Source organism: Eurosta solidaginis, chromosome 4, assembly GCF_040869045.1.
Source record: "Eurosta solidaginis isolate ZX-2024a chromosome 4, ASM4086904v1, whole genome shotgun sequence".
Lineage (NCBI taxonomy): Eukaryota > Metazoa > Arthropoda > Insecta > Diptera > Tephritidae > Eurosta > Eurosta solidaginis.
In genome coordinates, this window is record NC_090322.1 from 83,744,367 (window position 1) to 83,761,670 (window position 17,304).

A 17,304-nucleotide genomic window follows, 5' to 3' on the forward strand; every position below is an offset into this window, starting at 1 on the left:
AAACGCCTAGAAGTATGCGAACGAGACAGCAGAGAGTATACAAGGAGCGAAAGCTGAGTAAGCGGAATCCCTTTATTTAAGCACGCTATCAGTATAAGTGTTATTGTGAAGTATTTTGAAGTAGTCTAATAAAGACCAGATTGCATTATTGAATACTGGGATTATTTATTCAACAACTTAGCGATACTAACGTTAGTAGAAGGTGTAAAATAGGCGGAGTTTCAGTAAATTCGTTACAATATCATATATTTTTTTTTCTTTTTTGCTGAGTCTTTGATGGGCAGCGGTTTGTCAAGCGTCGAGATCTGAGACTGCTCAGCTACAGAAGAGATATCATCAGCAAAGCGTAATGCTTAAAGAGAACAGAAGCAATCGTTTTATACATTAATTATTAAGAGTGGTGAGAACAATCTTTTCAATAGAAAAAAAGGGAGTCAGAGCTAACAAATGTGTTTTAGTGAGAGTTATAATCTTGGCATAAACACCGAAAATGTTCATTTAGTTCGAAATTCGTTCTACATTGTTTCTGCAGGAGAGGTTTGAAGTGTCTCGAAGTCCGAGAGGGAACACAAAAGCTCACTTCTTTCAGAAAGAATGGGCTTGAAATTGATCCATTTAAAAGTTTTGTCATAAATATTACACCAAGCATTTCCCTTCGACTAGCAAGAATTGGAAGATTGATAAGCTTTAATCGATTAGTATAAGGTGGAAGATTATATAAAGAATCCCATTGAAAATTTCTTAAGGCAAATAATAAAAATTGTTTTTGTATTGATTCGAGACTGTCTGCGTGACTTGATAACGCGGATTCCAGATTACTGAGCCATATTCTAATATTGGCCTAACTAATGTTGCAAAAAGTGCTTTAGTTACGTAAAGGTCGTTAAATTCTTTTGACAACCGTTTAACAAATGCAAAAACACCTTTGCCTTTATTCACTGTAGCATTAATATGAAGGTTGAAACTAAGTTTGAAATCCATCATGACTCCCAAGTCAACAAAACTATTTACAATTTCTAGACCATAGTTGTTAATTGTACATGAAGCTGGCAGCGAAATTCTGCGAGAAAAACGCACAACTTTACATTTTTTAAGATTGAGCGGCATATAACTTACATTGCACCAGGCAACCAAGTGATTTAAATCCGTTTGAAGCAAGGAATGTTCCTCAACAGACGCTTATGATTTGGAAAGATTTACATCGTTAGCCTACATCAAGTTTTTTGAGTATTTTATTGTATTGGATAAATCGTTTATGAACAACAAGAACAGAATCGGACCAAGATAGCTGCTCTGAGGAACACCAGAAGAAATATTGATAACCCCATAAAGTGCATTTTTAAATATTACTTGTTGCGTACGATTACCAAGTTACGAAGAAATCCAACATATAAGACGGGGTTGAAAACCCCGTGAAGACTTTTTCTAAATCCATTAGTAACGTGAGTGGTAAATCCCAGTAAAATTGATAGGTGATTTGCCCTTACAGAATCCATGTTGTGCGCTTGCAATTATGGGGGAAATAGAGAACGTTAGATGGTGGGTAACAATAGCTTCAAATAACTTTGGGATAGCGGATAACTTTGTTATGCCCCGAAAGTTTTCTAATGCAGACCTGCTTCCATTTTTATGGAGCGGATAAGAAAGATTCCTTCCACATTGTTGGGAAAACACCAGATATTAAAGATAAATTAAATAAATCTGTTAGCGGCTGATAGATGTATGCAGCACATTTTTTAAGAAAGTCGGGATCCTGTCAGGGCCGTATGTATATGATACTTTTAAAGTTTTAAATAAGATAATACATCTTCTCAAGATATAAATGGCGCTCTGATTGAATTACATGTATCAAGATGGTATGGGTGTTCATTAGGCGAAACGTTGGTCTCAATAGAGTAATTTGATTTGAAAAATTCCGCACAGAAGCCGGCAATCTCTTGATCATCGCTGGAAATATTACCTTTGAATTCCATGGATGATGGAAACCCTTTAATACTGCGTTTAGAGTTTACAAATCCGTAAAATGCTTTCGGATTGCAAATTATATTTCCTTTCATTATACAAAGATAAGCTTTGTAACACTTTTTGTTCAATTGAAAATACTTATGGCATAAAATTGAGTACTGTAAGTAATGGTTATGTAAACCCGTCTCCTTAAACAACCTGAAAGACCGAGAATTTTTATTTTTTTAAATTTTCAGCTCTATAGTGAACCATACTCGGCTTGTATCGGAATGTACACAAATCCGCTTAGGTATCTACGTATTTTTCCAAAAGACAGTAAATGGTGTTGTAAAAGTGAGAAACGCTTTTCTCCACGTCAGCATTAAATATTGGCCAGACTATTCGAGATAGATCACGATTTAAAAGAATTGCAACCTTTCTGTCGGCGTAGGTAAGCTATGATGTACCGTAAAGTCTCTATAAACCCCGAATAAGCACAACAACAAAATATCTATTGCCTTTGGCGATTAAAAGCTATGGGCGAAGAAATGCGCGAGCGCTTTTTACCAACAATACGTAATGCATTTCGCGGTTGACAAAGCTGGACGACCAGACATACACATAAGCATAAACACAGCGCATCCCCTGTTACCATCACCGCCAAAAGTTTGAAGATGCTATCGATCATGCTAAACCATCCATCATAACCGCTACGGTCCCGCCTCCCAGGGACTTAGGAAGTAATCTCAGCAATCATTACGAGGGAATACGGCACATGAGAACTAATCCGTATGTAGAAGAAAATCACAAGTCAGGAATTGCCAGGCGAATCCCGTCCTTAAAGATAATTACCCTGAGCTCGCAGAAGAAGAAAGCAATCTCCCTTGGGAAACACGCGTTACTCTAGCTCAGGATCCTGTAACAGGTTAAACTCCTAATGATCCAAAATCAACCCCTACTTACATAATGTACATATTTCCTGCTTGCAACGTGTCCTCACATGACACCGACCATCTTTTCAACTGAAACCAACGCCTGTAACACCCCTCTTTATCTGCTCCGCCCCTGTCGACACTGCATGTTTCCTTGGACTCCCGTTAGAGGAAATTGATGACAATTTGTGGGTGGTCGCACTGCTACAACAACATTAACAAAATCAGGTTTTTCCGAAAAGTCCGTTATTATATCAACAATAAACGAACATTTGTTTGCCCTGAGATCAAACACTTTTTTTAGTGCTCCCTTGCCCAAATTATCTGCTGTTTGAATGCCTTTGTCCCGCTATATTTAATTGGTTGACTAATTTTGACATCTCTGCAACTCACCGTGAGAAAAAGTGTTCGGAGACACATTAAAATTAATGGAAAATTGTATGTTTATTAAAGAAAATCGATTGTTCAATCAAGTAAATTTTTAGAGCAGTGTGGTGAATTTTTTTTTTTTTTTTGTGAAAAAAGTGACAAAATCGCGGCTTCTGCCTAATAGGAAACAAAACTTAATAAAAGGGACTTGCGGAATAATTTTGGTCCAAATGGAAGAAAGTAGAAGCCATGGCTATAATTTCCGTCTGAAAGACGCTGAAGTAATCTTGCGAACATATTTATCTGTCCTGAAAGAAAATGTTATTTGCTCTGATTGAAGCTTCAAGAGTGAATATATATTTATGTTAGAAGTGTATGTTGCCTTTCATTGAAAAAATGCATCGAGTTGAACATAATATTTATACAACTTTAGATGTGTGCGGTCAGATCCGTTGGCGTTGCAGATGGGTTTGGAGTATGTACCTACACAATTCACTAATATATACCCAGAAATGTCAGTGAACATATTTTTCTAAAAATAGTATATTTTGAAAATTGGACTTTTGGTCGGCTAAATTGAAGAAATACTCTATCGTTCGACGTGACACAACGCTATTGTCACTCTGCCGACTAATAAGTAGCAACGTTGGCAGAAATGTAGTGCTAGCGCTGCTTTCGCTGGTGCATCTAAACAAATTTAGCATTCTATTTATCGGGGCGCCTGTGATTTTTTCATTGCACCAACGATCGTGCAATGACCATAGCCAATAATAATACCGACTTCTTTCCTAACACTGCGACGTATGCCAAACATTGGATGCAACCATACCGTGTGATCTTATTTCCCCTGCTCCAGCTATTTGCATATGTTGGTAAGCTATTGCAAGAAGCTGAAGTTGTCCTGAACTAAAGTTGGGAAAGGCGACTGTGGCAATAATTTCATGATAACTGATATGTATTAATGTATTTTGCCATACCTGGCATCATCTTGTTTTATTACATTACTACAAGAACGTATATTGTTCCTTTCTTAACACTGTTATACTCACTACCACCTATGTACATATTCTTGTAAATAAAATAAAATAAACGGCATTGCTAACTCAACATCCAAATTGTGAATTGGCGACGAAAAAAAAAAAACGGAACTTATTACCGTATTTACAGTAAAATTTTTTTTTTGGCTCGATAATAAGAAGGGCAATGACTGAAAACGGTAAAACAAATGGCAATAGTGAAGCAGGCTTTGTACTTAAAGCGTCGAATGTTCCAGAATTCAACCCCAATACGGAAACGTGGAGCATCTGGAATGAAAAGCTGGAAATACACATCAGTGAAATCAATTGTTGTGTATCAAACAATGTATTTGTATGTTTATTTGAATTTATGTTTAGCCGCCACCGCCTTGTATTAATCCTAACAGAGAACAACAAAAATTATTTCCATCGCGCATATTGCTATGCGAGAAACTATAAACGTGTATCTGTAGTTTATAGCTGGTAACTAAGTAGTAAATTCTAGAAGAAGAAACGCCTAGAAGTATGCGAACGAGACAGCAGAGAGTATACAAGGAGCGAAAGCTGAGTAAGCGGAATCTGTTTATTTAAGCACGCTATCAGTATAAGCGTTATTGTGAAGTATTTTGAAGTAGTCTAATAAAGACCATATTGCATTATTGAATACTGGAGTTATTTATTCAACAACTTAGCGATACGAACGTTAGTAGAAGGTGTAAAATAAGCGGAGTTTCAGTAAATTCGCTACAATATCATAAATTTTTTTTTCTTTTTTGCTGACTCTTTGATGGGCAGCGGTTTGTCAAGCGTCGAGATCTGAGACTGCTCAGCTACAGAAGAGATATCATCAACAAAGCGTAATGCTTAAAGAGAACAGAAGCAATCGTTTTATACATTAATTATTAAGAGTGGTGAGAACAGTCTTTTTTACAGAAAAAAGGGACTCCGAGCTATCACATGTGTTTAAGTGAGAGGTATAATCTTGGCATAAAAGGTTCATTTAGTTCGAAATTCGTTCTACATTGTTTCAGCAGCAGAGGTTTGAAGTGTCTCGAAGTCCGAGAGGGAACACAAAAGCTCACTTCTTTCAGAAGGAATGGGCTTGAAATTGATCCATTTAAAAGTTTTGTCATAAATATTACACCAAGCATTTCCCTTCGACTAGCAAGAGTTGGAAGATTGATAAGCTTTAATCGGTTAGTATAAGGTGGAAGATTATATAAAGAATCCGATTGAAAATTTCTTAAGGCAAATAATAAAAATTGTTTTTGTATTGATTCGAGACTGTCTGCGTGACTTGATAACGCGGATTCCAGATTACTAAGCCATATTCTAATATTGGCCTAACTAATGTTGTAAAAAGTGCTTTAGTTACGTAAAGATCGTTAAATTCATTTGACAACCGTTTAACAAATGCAAAAACACCTTTGCCTTTATTCACTGTAGTATTAATATGAAGGTTGAAACTGAGTTTGAAATCCATTATGACTCCCAAGTTAACAAATCTATTTACAATTTCTGGGCTATTGTTGTTAATTGTACATGAAGCCGGCAGCGAAATTCTGCGAGAAAAACGCATAACTTTACATTTTTTAAGATTGAGCGGCATATAATTTACATTGCACCAGGCAACCAAGTGATTTAAATCCGTTTGAAGCAAGGAATGTTCCTCAACAGACGCTTATGATTTGGAAAGATTTACATCGTCGGCCTACATCAAGATTTTTGAGTATTTTATTGTATTGGATAAATCGTTTATGAACAACAAGAACAGAATCGGACCAAGATGGCTGTCCTGAGGAACACCAGAAGAAATATTGATTACCCCATAAAGTGCATTTTTAAATATTACTTTTTGCGTACGATTACCAAGTTATGAAGAAATCCAACATATAAGACGGGGTTGAAAACCCCGTGAAGACTTTTTCTAAATCCATTAGTAACGTGAGTGGTAAATCCCAGTAAAATTGATAGGTGATTTTGCCCTTACAGAATCCATGTTGTGAGTTGCAATTATGGGGGAAATAGAGAACGTTAGATGGTGGGTAACAATAGCATCAAATAACTTCCGGATAGCGGATAACTTTGTTATGCCCCGATAGTTTTCTATTGCAGACCTGCTTCCATTTTTATGGAGCGGGATAAGAAAGATTCCTTCCACATTGTTGGGAAAACACCATATATTAAAGATAAATTAAATAAATCTGTTAGCGGCTGATAGATGTATGCAGCACATTTTTTAAGAAAGTCGGGATCCTGTCAGGGCCGTATGTATATGATACTTTTAAAGTTTTTAAATAAGATAATACATCTTCTGAAGATATAAATGGCGCTCTGATTGAATTACATGTATCAAGATGGTATGGGTGTTCATTAGGCGAAACGTTGGTCTCAATAGAGTAATTTGATTTGAAAAATTCCGCAAAGAAGCCGGCAATCTCTTGATCATCGCTGGAAATATTACCTTTGAATTCCATGGATGATGGAAAACCTTTAATACTGCGTTTAGAGTTTACAAATCCGTAAAATGCTTTCGGATTGCAAATTATATTTCCTTTCATTATACAAAGATAAGCTTTGTAACACTTTTTGTTCAATTGAAAATACTTATGGCATAAAATTGAGTACTGTAAGTAATGGTTATGTAAACCCGTCTCCTTAAACAACCTGAAAGACCGAGAATTTTTATTTTTTTAAATTTTCAGCTCTATAGTGAACCATACTCGGCTTGTATCGGAATGTACACAAATCCGCTTAGGTATCTACGTATTTTTCCAAAAGACAGTAAATGGTGTTGTAAAAGTGAGAAACGCTTTTCTCCACGTCAGCATTAAATATTGGCCAGACTATTCGAGATAGATCACGATTTAAAAGAATTGTAACCTTTCTGTCGGCGTAGGTAAGCTATGATGTACCGTAAAGTCTCTATAAACCCCGAATAAGCACAACAACAAAATATCTATTGCCTTTGGCTATTAAAAGCTATGGGCGAAGAAATGCGCGAGCGCTTTTTACCAACAATACGTAATGCATTTCACGGTTGACAAAGCTGGACGACCAGACATACACATAAGCATAAACACAGCGCGCCCCCTATTACCATCACCGCCAAAAGGTTGAAGATGCTATCGATCATGCTAAACCATCCGTCAGAACCGCTACGGCCCCGCCTCCCAGGGACTTAGGAAGTAATCTCAGCAATTATTACGAGGAAATACGGCATATGAGAACTAATCCGTATGTAGAAGAAAATCACAAGTCAGGAATTGCCAGGCGAATCCCTTCCTTAAAGATAAATACCCTGAGCTCGCAGAAGAAGAAAGCAATCTCACTTGGGAAACACGCGTTACTCTAGCTCAGCTTAGATCCGGATACTGTAACAGGTTAAACTCCTACTGATCCAAAATCAACCCCTACTTACATAATGTACACATTTCCTGCTTGCAACGTGTCCCCACATGACACCGACCATCTTTTCAATTGCAACCAACGCCTGTAACACCCCTCTCTATCTGCTCCGCCCCTGTTGACACTGCATGTTTCCTTGGACTCCCGTTAGAGGAAATGATGACAATTTGTGGGTGGTCGCACTGCTACAACAACAATAACCAAATCAGGTTTTTCCGAAAAGTCCGTTATTATATCAACAATAAACGAACATTTGTTTGCCCTGAGATCAAGCACTTTTTTTAGTGCTCCCTTGCCCAAATTATCTGCTGTCTGAATGCCTTTGTCCCGCTATATTTATTTGGTTGACTAACTTTTACATCTCTGCAACACACCTCGAGAAAAAGTCATCGGAAACACATTAAAATTAATGGAAAATTGTATGTTTATTAAAGAAAATCGATTGTTCAATCAAGTAAATTTTTAGGGCAGTGTGGTGAATTTTTTTTTTTTGCGAAAAAAGTGACAAAATCGCGGCTTCTACCTAAAAGGAAACAAAACTTAATAAAAGGGACCAGCGGACCAATTTTGGTCCAAATGGAAGAAAGTAGAAGCCATGGCTATAATTTCCGTCTGAAAGACGGTGAAGTAATCTTGCGAACATATTTATCTGTCCTGAAAGAAAATGTTATTTGCTCTGATTGAAGCTTCAAAAGTGAATATATATTTATTTTAGAAGTGTATGTTGCCTTTCATGTAAAAAATGCATCGAGTTGAACATAATTTTTATACAACTTTAGATGTGTGCGGTTAGATCCGTTGGCGTTGCAGATGGGTTTTGGAGTATGTACCTACACAATTCACTAATAGATACCCAGAAATGTCAGTGAACATATTTTTCTAAAAATAGTATATTGTGAAAATTGGAATTTTGGTCGGCTAAACTGAAGAAATACTCTATCGTTCGACGTGGCACAACGCTATTGTCGCTCTGCCGACTAATAAGTAGCAACGTTGGCAGAAATGTAGTGCTAGCGCTACTTTCGCTGGTTCAGCTAAACAAATTTAGCATTCTATTTATCGTGGCGCCTGTGATTTTTTCATTGCACCAACGATCGTGCAATGACCATAGCCAATAGTAATACCTACTTCTTTCCTAACACTGCGACGACTGCCAAACATTGTATGCAACCATACGGTGTGATCTTATTTCACCTGCTCCAGCTATTTGCATAAGTTGGTAAGCTATTGCAAGAAGCTGAAGTTGTCCTGAACTAAAGTTGGGAAAGGCGACTGTGGCAATAATTTCATGATAACTGATATGTATTAATGTATTTTGCCATCCCTGACATCATCTTGTTTTATTACATTACTACAAGAACGTATATTGTTCCTTTCTTAACACTGTTATACTCACTACCACCTATGTACATATTCTTGTAAATAAAATAAAATAAACGCCATTGCTAACTCAACATCCAAATTGTGAATTGGCGACGAAAAAAAACGGAACTTATTACCGTATTTACAGTAAAATTTTTTTTTTTGTGGCTCGATAATAAGAAGGGCAATGACTGAAAACGGTGCCGCATCCACAAATGGCAATAGTGGAGCAGGCTTTGTACTCAAAGCGTCGAATGTTCCAGAATTCAACCCCAATACGGAAACGTGGAGCATCTGGAATGAAAAGCTGGAAATAGAAATCAGTGAAATCAATTGCATTGAAAACGCAAAAAGGGGATTCTCTTAAAATCGATTGGTTCTGAACCATATAACCTTTTGCACAATTTGTGCGCTCAAGAATTGCCGGTATCGAAGACGTTCTACCTGTGTAGTATTTTGAACACCCACTACACGCCACCAACCAGCGATAAATGTTTCAGCAATCAACAAGAAATAGTGAATCAATATCTATGTGGTATGCTCGAATAAAAAAACTGGCATTGAACTCCAAATTCGGTCAACATTTAGAAGCCTTTGTATTAGACCAATTCATCATGGGTTTACCTGAAAATATTTTTGAAAGATTGTGCGAAGAAGATGAAAATCCAACAATCTAACCCTTGAAGTGGCTCTTATGAATTCGTGATGCAGACCAGTCTAGCGTTAACTCTGTCAAAAAGGCGTAACCAAATTAAGAAAAGGTGGTGACACAAATGGTAGCAGTGGAGGTGAACGGCGCAAAGGCAGCAGTGGCAATGATAAACAACTAAAATGCAACTATAAAACATCAAACATTGGTAGATGGCAAAAAAATGCATGCTCACATTGCGGCTGGCGGAACCATGACACCAATCAATGCAAGTTGAAAAATATCAAATGTCACGCGTGTGGAAAGTTAGGGCATTTAGCTACGTATCAGATTCTGATGAGAGTGCTCAGAATGACTCTAACGATTACTTTAATTTTTCTGTTTACAGCATAACCGGCAGCGGTTCATGTGGTGTTTACTCGTTACCAGTTCAATGGTGTGAAATTAGATGTTACTTGCGATACCGGGGCTCCATGTACTTTAGTTCCTCCATGTACTTTAGCTCCATGTACTTTAGTTCAACTGGCTCTCTTCCAGAAATGGCATAGCAAAAAGGCACTAAGACCTTGTCAGACCATATATGTTAATTACAGTGGAGTTAAATTTTAATTATGTGGTGAGTACGAGGTAGCAATTAAGTATCAAGGCGCCATAAAACAGGCTGTAGTTACAAATACAAAAAATCCACCGTTCCTTGGGCGAACATTTTTGCGAACTTTTAGTTTCGAGTTGTGTCAAGTAAATTCAATAGGCATCGATCAAAATGTTTCTCTAATAATTGAGCATTTAAAAAACGAATATTCCAATCTCTTTAGCGATGGTTTAGGTCTTTATAGACTCAACAAAATATCGTTATCAGTGTATGAAAATGCGAAACCAATTTTTTGCAAGTCGCGTCCAGTGCCACTTGCGTGGAAAAACAGAGTAAAGAAACAATTGAGAGATCTTATATCCAAAAATGTTTTAGAGCCCGTAGATAACTCGGAGAGGGGAACTCCCTTAGTGCCTATTTTAAAACCAAATGGTGAACTATGTATATGCGGTGACTATAAAGTAACCACTAATAAATTTTTAACAGACTATAAATACCGGTTACCACGAATAGACGAGATTTTCGCTGCATTACAGGGAGGTAAACTATTTACAAAATTAGAAGATGCTTACCACCCTTCCCTCAAAATAGTTTACGAAGTGGTAAGTAGTGCTCATAACCGCGGCAATAAACGATACAACTCCTGTTATCGCTTTGACTTTGCGAAGGCCAATTTCAAAAAATTAAATCGTGATTTATCTCGACCTGTGTGGCCAATATTTAATGCTGATGTGGAGCAAAGCGTTTCTCACTTTAACAATACCATTTACTTTCTTTTGAAAAATACGTACCTAAGCGGATTTGTATACATTCCGATACAAGCCAAGTATGGTTCAATAAAGAGCTGAAAATTTTAAAGAATAAAAAGTCTCGGTCTTTCAAGTTCTTTACCTCGTAACTATAAACGCAGGGTGAAAGGGTTTCCATCATCCAAGATAAAATTTCAGGCGATGATCAAGAGATCGCCGGCTTGCTTGCGGAATTTTTCAAATCAAATTACTGAGATCAACGTTTCGCCTAATGAATACCCATACCATATTCATTCATGTTATTCAATCAGAGCTCCATTTGTATCTTCAGATGATGTATTACCTTATTTAAAAACTTTAAAAGTATCATATACATACGGCTTTGACAGGATCCCGACACACCTTCTTAAAAAATGTGCTGCAAACATCTATTAGCCGGTAACAGATTTATTCAATTTATCTTTAATATATGGCGTTTACCCAACAATGTGGAAGGAATCTTTCTTATCCCGATTCATAAAATTGGAAGCAGGTCTTCAATAGAAAACTACCGGGGCATAGCAAAGTTATCCGGTATCCCTATAAGCACTTTGTCGTTGCTAGAATAAACGTCTACGAACGCATATTCATTAGTATAACTAGCATCTGAAATATATTTTAATTTACCGGACAGACCACTTTTCATATAAATAGCTACACCACCACCATGACCACTTCTATCAGACCGGAACAACCTATAACCATTAACCATTGTGGATGAAACAAGTGTGATATCTTATCCGTCAGCTTCCTGAAAGGATGTTAAAAATGGCTACTTTTTGGCATTTTTCCCGCGTTTTGACAGGATGTTCAATATGGTGCTGCATACGGTCGCCTATCTTCAGCGGGAGATAGAAACAGATACAGGATGAGAGCACGATAGTCACGTTGAAAATCGTGTGATCCATTCTATTTGTAATTTTGACGTCTATGCAGAAGTTATCACACTTATCTTATCCACAATGCCATTAACTTTTACTAATTCATCACTGTGCCATAATGGGATTAGAGATATACGCCGCAGATAAACGCCGCCGCCGATTTTTTTCGTTATTCGCACGCTGCCGAGGAATGTCAAAAATTTCGGTGCTACGCGGCGGCGTTGGCGTCCGGCGCGTTACTATATTTTCTACCCGTTTAAGACTGTTTAGGCTATTTATTGTTCATGTCGAAAATTGGTCGGATATGATCGATCAACGGATGCGCATCACTACCAATTATAAGAAACTAATTGCGAAATGTACCTCTTTCTAAGTGCTCAAAAGTTATTTAAAAAAACAGGCGCTTTCGATGTCACCTTAACGGACTTTGCATCACCCAAGTCACCAAGTTATTAAAACAAAATACTAAAAGAAAAGTTATATAAAGGTGTCGATTTTTTGTTTTTAATTTTATATTGCGCTTGGCTGAAAGAATAATCGAAATCAGTGACGCAAAGTCCTTTAGTAGACTCTAGGGGCATAAACTCTTCTTACCTCATACTTAAGTTGAGGATATATGTACGTATGAAAAGGGTTTGAAAAATCCCTTGGGCTTACATTAAAACATCTATTGCTTATTTGCGAAACTATACAATACCGTCTGAAATGTTAATTTTGGTTTTCACACTTCATCCTTCAACACCCAAGTCTCCCGGCTTGACATTTCATAAAGTTGGCGGCCCTATCCAAAACTTGTCCCTTGGAATGAATCACATTCATTATAGCCTATCATCCAAGTTTAAATATCACCTACACGTTATCGCTCCTTTTATAAATGTGACTACACAGGCACATATATTTACCAGGTGAGGCTCTGTCCTTCGCAAGAACACTCAAAGTGGTGAAGCAAAAGCTTTCCCAAGACGGTCGGTCATTAGACCGTGTGTCGTAACGTGGTGGAAATCAATGTTGTGGACATAAACGTCTGCAAACTTTGGTCTACATTTTAATAATTTTATCCATGGTCCTGGTAAAATTTTAATTATGTAGATGCGCCGAGGATTATACGATTTTCACCCATGAGTTACACAATGACATCCACTTAGACTGCTTATGATTTCGAGGGCGACATCCTTGGCCGAATAGTCACTCGTTTCATGGTGTTTCTCTGGTGTAGCTCGGCAGCATAGCGCGACAAAAACATCCGTTTCAAAGCGTGCGGAGCTACACCTAGAGCTTCTTGGAAAGTGACGTCGACGAAGGTATGAGTTCGAAGTCACAGTCCTATAGCTTCTGTGCTGGCATATGGTGTGAGGGTCAGGAGGCGTGGTAGCGACTGGTGGTCGGGATTGCTGCTGTTCGCACATCGGGAATTGTAGCTCTTAAAAACAGACGAATAGACTGGAGGCGCCCTGTGCCACGAGAGTCACGAGTATTAATAGACCATTAAAAGCAACCGTAAATCGCCTTAGCGCGTGACCGCCAAGGAGCCAAAAATGATTCAAAGAAATTGTGTTCGCGACGATTATTAGGAGTTAACCCCAGGTGAAAGTACGCTTTGCATGAGATATACAGAAAAAAGTGTGACCATTTTATATATCTCTATTTCTTTTCAGCAGACGCAGCAGTAACAATTCCAAGACCGGGGTTACGTTCGAAGCCTCTCTGGAGTTAGTGACCGTGGGACAATCCCTCCGCTAGGAGCTACTCCTGAAAATTTTTGAACGATCTCGGAGATTTTGAGACAAAAACCCCGGATCTTTCCGAAATGGCCAAAATGTTGATTTTCCTTAAATACATACAAAGAAACCCTTTCCTAAATATTAGTTTTTTTAAATAGAAAAATTATCAGGGCTGAACAACCGAACTACATAAAGGATATTAGGTAAAATTTTGTTAGTAAAACAGTGAAATTAGAAATATCGCCTTTTTAAAAGCATATTTCCCTGTGCAAAAAAAAGGAACAAAATATTTTATTTCTACATATGTACACACCCTTGATGCGAAGTAAAAATGAAATCTAACCACTTTTAAACTTACCCTTGCAGGTGATGTATATTCTCTTCCTAAACACTTGCCTTTGCCGCGAGAGGCAAACCAAAACGCACTGCCAAGAGATTCATCCAATATTGTATTAAGAGGATATATAAGGTGTTTAATGTGGTTCTGCAAATAACTACGAAGCTCTTCTCGGGATACATTAACTTCAACATAGTTCCATCTCCTAAAAAATAAATATTTTACAGGAAAATTATAAGCACGTGGGCAAATAGCAGAAGTGATGCCAAATGGAGGAAAAATAAAGCCCTTATTATCATTTGCGAGTCTGAAAAAATGAGTGGCTCGCCAAAATTTGTATTACCTCTAGTAAGTAAGGTAATTTTTAGTTTTAGTTGCCGAACCTGGCAAAACGGATAAATATGCATGCGAAGCAGAAATAAAAACATTAATTGATAATATCTACATATATAATACACATTGTAATAAATTTTGGGAAATTCCGCTCATTTGAAACCTTCTGCTAATGTTCGATCGCTGAACTGTCGAATAAATAATTCCATATTCAGTATTGCAAACTGGTCTTTATTTAGATTACTTTGGGAGTAGTACTTCACAATTACACTTCGCAACCAATAAGATGCTTAAATCAAAACTAATTACTGATTCCTCAGCTTGCGCTGCTTTTATACTCTCAGTTATCTCGTTCGCCAATTCTCCTAAGGTCTAGTCGTTTCGCGAAGCTGTGTTCCAGAACAGTTGTATCTCATTCTTGGTTATATACATGTATATTGGTAGTTTATGATTTTCTACTAGCCATATTCGTGTGTATGTGTGAGTAACAGCTTCGGCTGATGACTCCATATGTGTAAGTGAGATATCTCTCCGTCGCCTTATACATAAGTGTTGCTAGCTTTGACGTGTACATGTACATAAGAGTGGCTGCTTCATGTTTTTGTAATGTCAAGTGAGGCCTAGTGATGTCAAGATTCGCCACACTGCCCTCCACCTAAGTCTGATCGTCCCAATCAGACAAATCTCTCGATCTAACCACTGCTAGCCTCTCCATATGAACCACCCTTCTATTTCGTGGTTCTCAAATTGTTTGTATGCGGTAGATGATATCACTGATCTGCTTCACAACTTCGTACGGGCTTTCCCAGCAACAATGAAGTTTTGAATGAACACCTTTCAGACTTAGGGCAGTGTGACGAATATTAGCATCACTAAACTGATACTAAATAAAAAACCCCAAATAATAAAAAAACATGAAGCAGCTACTCGTATATACATGAACCCAACAATCATCATTTACACACATATATAAAAAGCAACGAACAGATAACTCACACACAGCCGAAGTTGTTACTCACACGTACACACGCATATATGTAGCTCATTTACCTATCAGGAGATACAGAAGTTCTAGAAGGCGCAACGTCTAGACTTTAGTAGAAATATGCGAATGAAGCAACGGAGAGTATAAAAGCAGCGCAAGCTGAGTAATCAGTAATCTGTTTGATTTAAGCACGCTATTGGTTGTGAAGTATAAGTGTTATTGTGAAGTACTCTCAAATAGTCTAATAAAGACCAGAAAAATGCAATTTCTAACTGTTTTTGTGGTTATTGGAGCTTTTTCATCATTTCATCAACAAAAAATCAACAATGCTATGAATTATAAAGAAGACGTCAATAACATCAACTGCACTTACATGACGGCATTATCAGCTAGTGGACGATTCAGTGCAGATGAATGAATTAATGTTAAGTGTTGTTTATTTATGTTCAGTAATGTCTATATGTTTTAATAAAGTTATTTGACATTGAATGTAAGTGGAAAGTCTGTTAAAGAGTTGTGTAAAGTTTTCACTGTTAAATATGTTGATGTTTGTTTTGTTTTATGTTTATATTTTTATGTTAAAATATACAGCCTCCCTGAGGAAGATGGAAAATACCCATCGAAACGCGTAGGAGGGTGAGGCCGTGTGTAGAAGTCCACGAAAGTGGGGAAAGCTTCTGACCGCCATTCACCTGGGAATGGCCAGAGCGATTCTTTTGCATGCGGTTCAAGCAGCTCACTACTGCCGGTCGCTTGCGGCCAAGTATCCTCTGGGTAGCCGCTAAACACCCGTTTAGCGGTGAGCTAATGTGAGAAGGCGACAACCTGGCTAGGCCACTCTGACATAATCGGTTTAAGGGCTAGCCGGGGGAGATTTCATCGGCAGCGTCTGTACACCTCTAGGTGCGGCTGCAAGCGGGCGTCTGTCTTGGAGCAAGCGGCTCGCTATATAAACGTGCCAAGTAATATTTTCACCCCCGCTGAGCGGGTTGTGCGCTGGGCTTGGGACCCGCCACGTAAAACCATACTCCAATGAAATATAACAACAAGCCTCGGATAAATACACTCTCTATTGATGACGACCATGGCAAACGTTTGAAGGACAATGAATTGAGGGCATGCACCTGGAACGTCCGCTCCCTGAATGGGATTGGTGCAGATGCCCGGCTGGTTGATGTCCTCGTCAAAGCAAAATCTGACATCACCGCCATCCAAGAAATGCGTTGGACGAAGCAAGGAAGAAAGAAGATCAAAAATTGTGACATATATTGGAGTGGCCATGCGAATAAGCGCAGTTTCGGCGTCGGATTCGTGGTGGGAGAGATACTTTGTCGCCAAGTGCTGGCGTTCACGCCTGTGGACGAGCGTCTCGCCGCTATTCGAATAAAAGCAAAATTTTTTAATATATCATTCATCTTCGCCCATGCGCCGACAGAGGAGAAAGACGATGAGGTGAAAGACACTTTTTATGAACAATTAGAACGCACATACGAGCGCTGCCCCCGTCATGATATAAAAGTCGTGCTTGGCGACTTTAACGCCAGGGTGGGCAAAGAAGGCGTTTTTGGCCCTACAGTCGGAAAGTTCAGCCTACACAATGAAACTTCTCCTAACGGACTGAGGCTGATTGACTTTGCCGGTGCTCGAAACATGGTCATATCAAGCACGAGGTTCATGCATAAAAAGATACATCAAGCTACATGGCTGTCTCCTGATCGAAATACTCGCAATCAGATCGATCACGTTGTGATAGACGGACGGCATGCCTCCAGTGTTTTAGATGTGCGAACGATCCGAGGACCTAACATCGATTCGGACCATTATCTCGTTGCAGCCAAAATACGCACCCGCCTCAACGCGGCTAAAAACAAGGAACAAAAAACACAAGGAAAGCTAGACGTCGAAAAGCTTCAATCACAACAGACTGCCAATGATTTCGCAACTCGACTCTCACACCTGCTCTCTGAGGGCACAACTCATCCTGAAG

General features: G+C 38.4%; 1 protein-coding gene across 4 annotated transcripts in view; it reads right to left on the reverse strand.

The window, feature by feature from the left end:
• LOC137250019 (asparagine synthetase domain-containing protein CG17486) overlaps positions 1–17,304 on the reverse strand; it is a 485,148-nt gene that overhangs the window by 29,432 nt on the left and 438,412 nt on the right. For all 4 annotated transcript variants that reach the window (XM_067782218.1, XM_067782217.1, XM_067782216.1 and 1 more), the window contains exon 4: positions 14,021–14,204. In XM_067782218.1, the coding sequence (XP_067638319.1) occupies positions 14,021–14,204 (184 nt within the window). The remainder of the gene's footprint in view (positions 1–14,020; positions 14,205–17,304) is intronic.